The sequence below is a fragment of the Octopus bimaculoides genome, unplaced genomic scaffold (genome assembly GCF_001194135.2).
Source record: "Octopus bimaculoides isolate UCB-OBI-ISO-001 unplaced genomic scaffold, ASM119413v2 Scaffold_285261, whole genome shotgun sequence".
Classification (NCBI taxonomy): Eukaryota; Metazoa; Mollusca; class Cephalopoda; order Octopoda; family Octopodidae; genus Octopus; species Octopus bimaculoides.
In genome coordinates this window covers 2,954-4,014 of record NW_026409151.1, presented here as the reverse complement: position 1 = coordinate 4,014, position 1,061 = coordinate 2,954, and the positions used below count along the sequence as shown (strand labels likewise).

General features: G+C 42.6%; 1 protein-coding gene across 1 annotated transcript in view; it reads right to left on the bottom strand.

Moving 5' to 3' along the window:
- Positions 1 to 72: 72 nt before the first annotated feature.
- Positions 73 to 1,061, bottom strand: part of LOC128251524 (adhesion G-protein coupled receptor G6-like) — a gene marked incomplete at both ends in the record, with an annotated part of 3,824 nt that continues 2,835 nt past the window's right edge. Inside the window, one exon of the mRNA XM_052978328.1 lies at positions 73 to 334. Within this exon, the coding sequence (XP_052834288.1) occupies positions 73 to 334 (262 nt within the window). The remainder of the gene's footprint in view (positions 335 to 1,061) is intronic.

Genomic DNA, 1,061 nt, shown 5'->3' with positions numbered 1-1,061 from the left:
TGCTGCTGCTGCTGCTACTACTACTACAACTACTACTACTACTACTACTTCTGCTGCTGCTGCTGATGCTACTGCTACTGCTGCGGTTGCTGCTGCGGTTGCTACCGCTGCTACTAGCACCGTGTTTCTTTCGAGAGGAATGAGATATGGCTTTGAAATGAAATATTAACAACAACAAAGGTGATAATGAACACATAGCTGTTACCTGTTCTTTTAAGTTGACCGATATGGTAACTGGTTCATCAAGGTCCATTATTGGAGTGTTATGAATAGTTGCAGCAATGATATTACTGATAACTGTAGTATTTACTTTGGTACTGGAATTTTGTTTTACCTGAAAATAGAAGTCATTAAATAAACTAATGTATTCAAGAGAAGTGTTTAATATGTGATGGTATCAAAACATTCTAGGACTCGTTGTGTAGTGCACCAACAGATGGCAGCACACGGTTGCGTGCGCAGTGAGGGCGAGTTACGACCTTCATGATTTACGGTGCTGAGTGACATTGCTATGTTTTTTCCGCTAGTTGTGACATTTTTGTTTTTGTGATTATGCATTTGCCTTAGTTTGCGATTTTGTCATGGACAGAAAGAAAGAACTAACATGCATTAAACTTGCGACGTCTTTTACAGAGACATTGAGCTTAATTTGGCAAGTTCACGGGGACGAGGCAACGGGTCATATGCAGTGTTTCGAGTGTCATGTGCGCTTCAAAAGCAGCAGAACCTTCCTGTAAGACGATGAGCGCTCTGAAAAACCTTCCACGAGCGTTAACCCCTTGAAATGTGAAACTGAATCGCAAATTCATCATCTAGTGACTGACCGTCAATCGAAAGTTCTACTTCGACGTTTTGAAGTGTTTGGAAGAGGACTTTCGGTGAAAGTGACTGGATTTGTGGAGCGTGAATAATTGAATTGTTCATGACGACAGTGCACCCTGTCACCGAGCTCTCCTCCCTTCTAAGTTACTTGCTAAAACCAACATGGTATGGCTCCTACACTCGCCCAGTTCGCCAGATTCAGCACCTGCGAACTGCCACCTCTTCCCAAAGATGAAAGT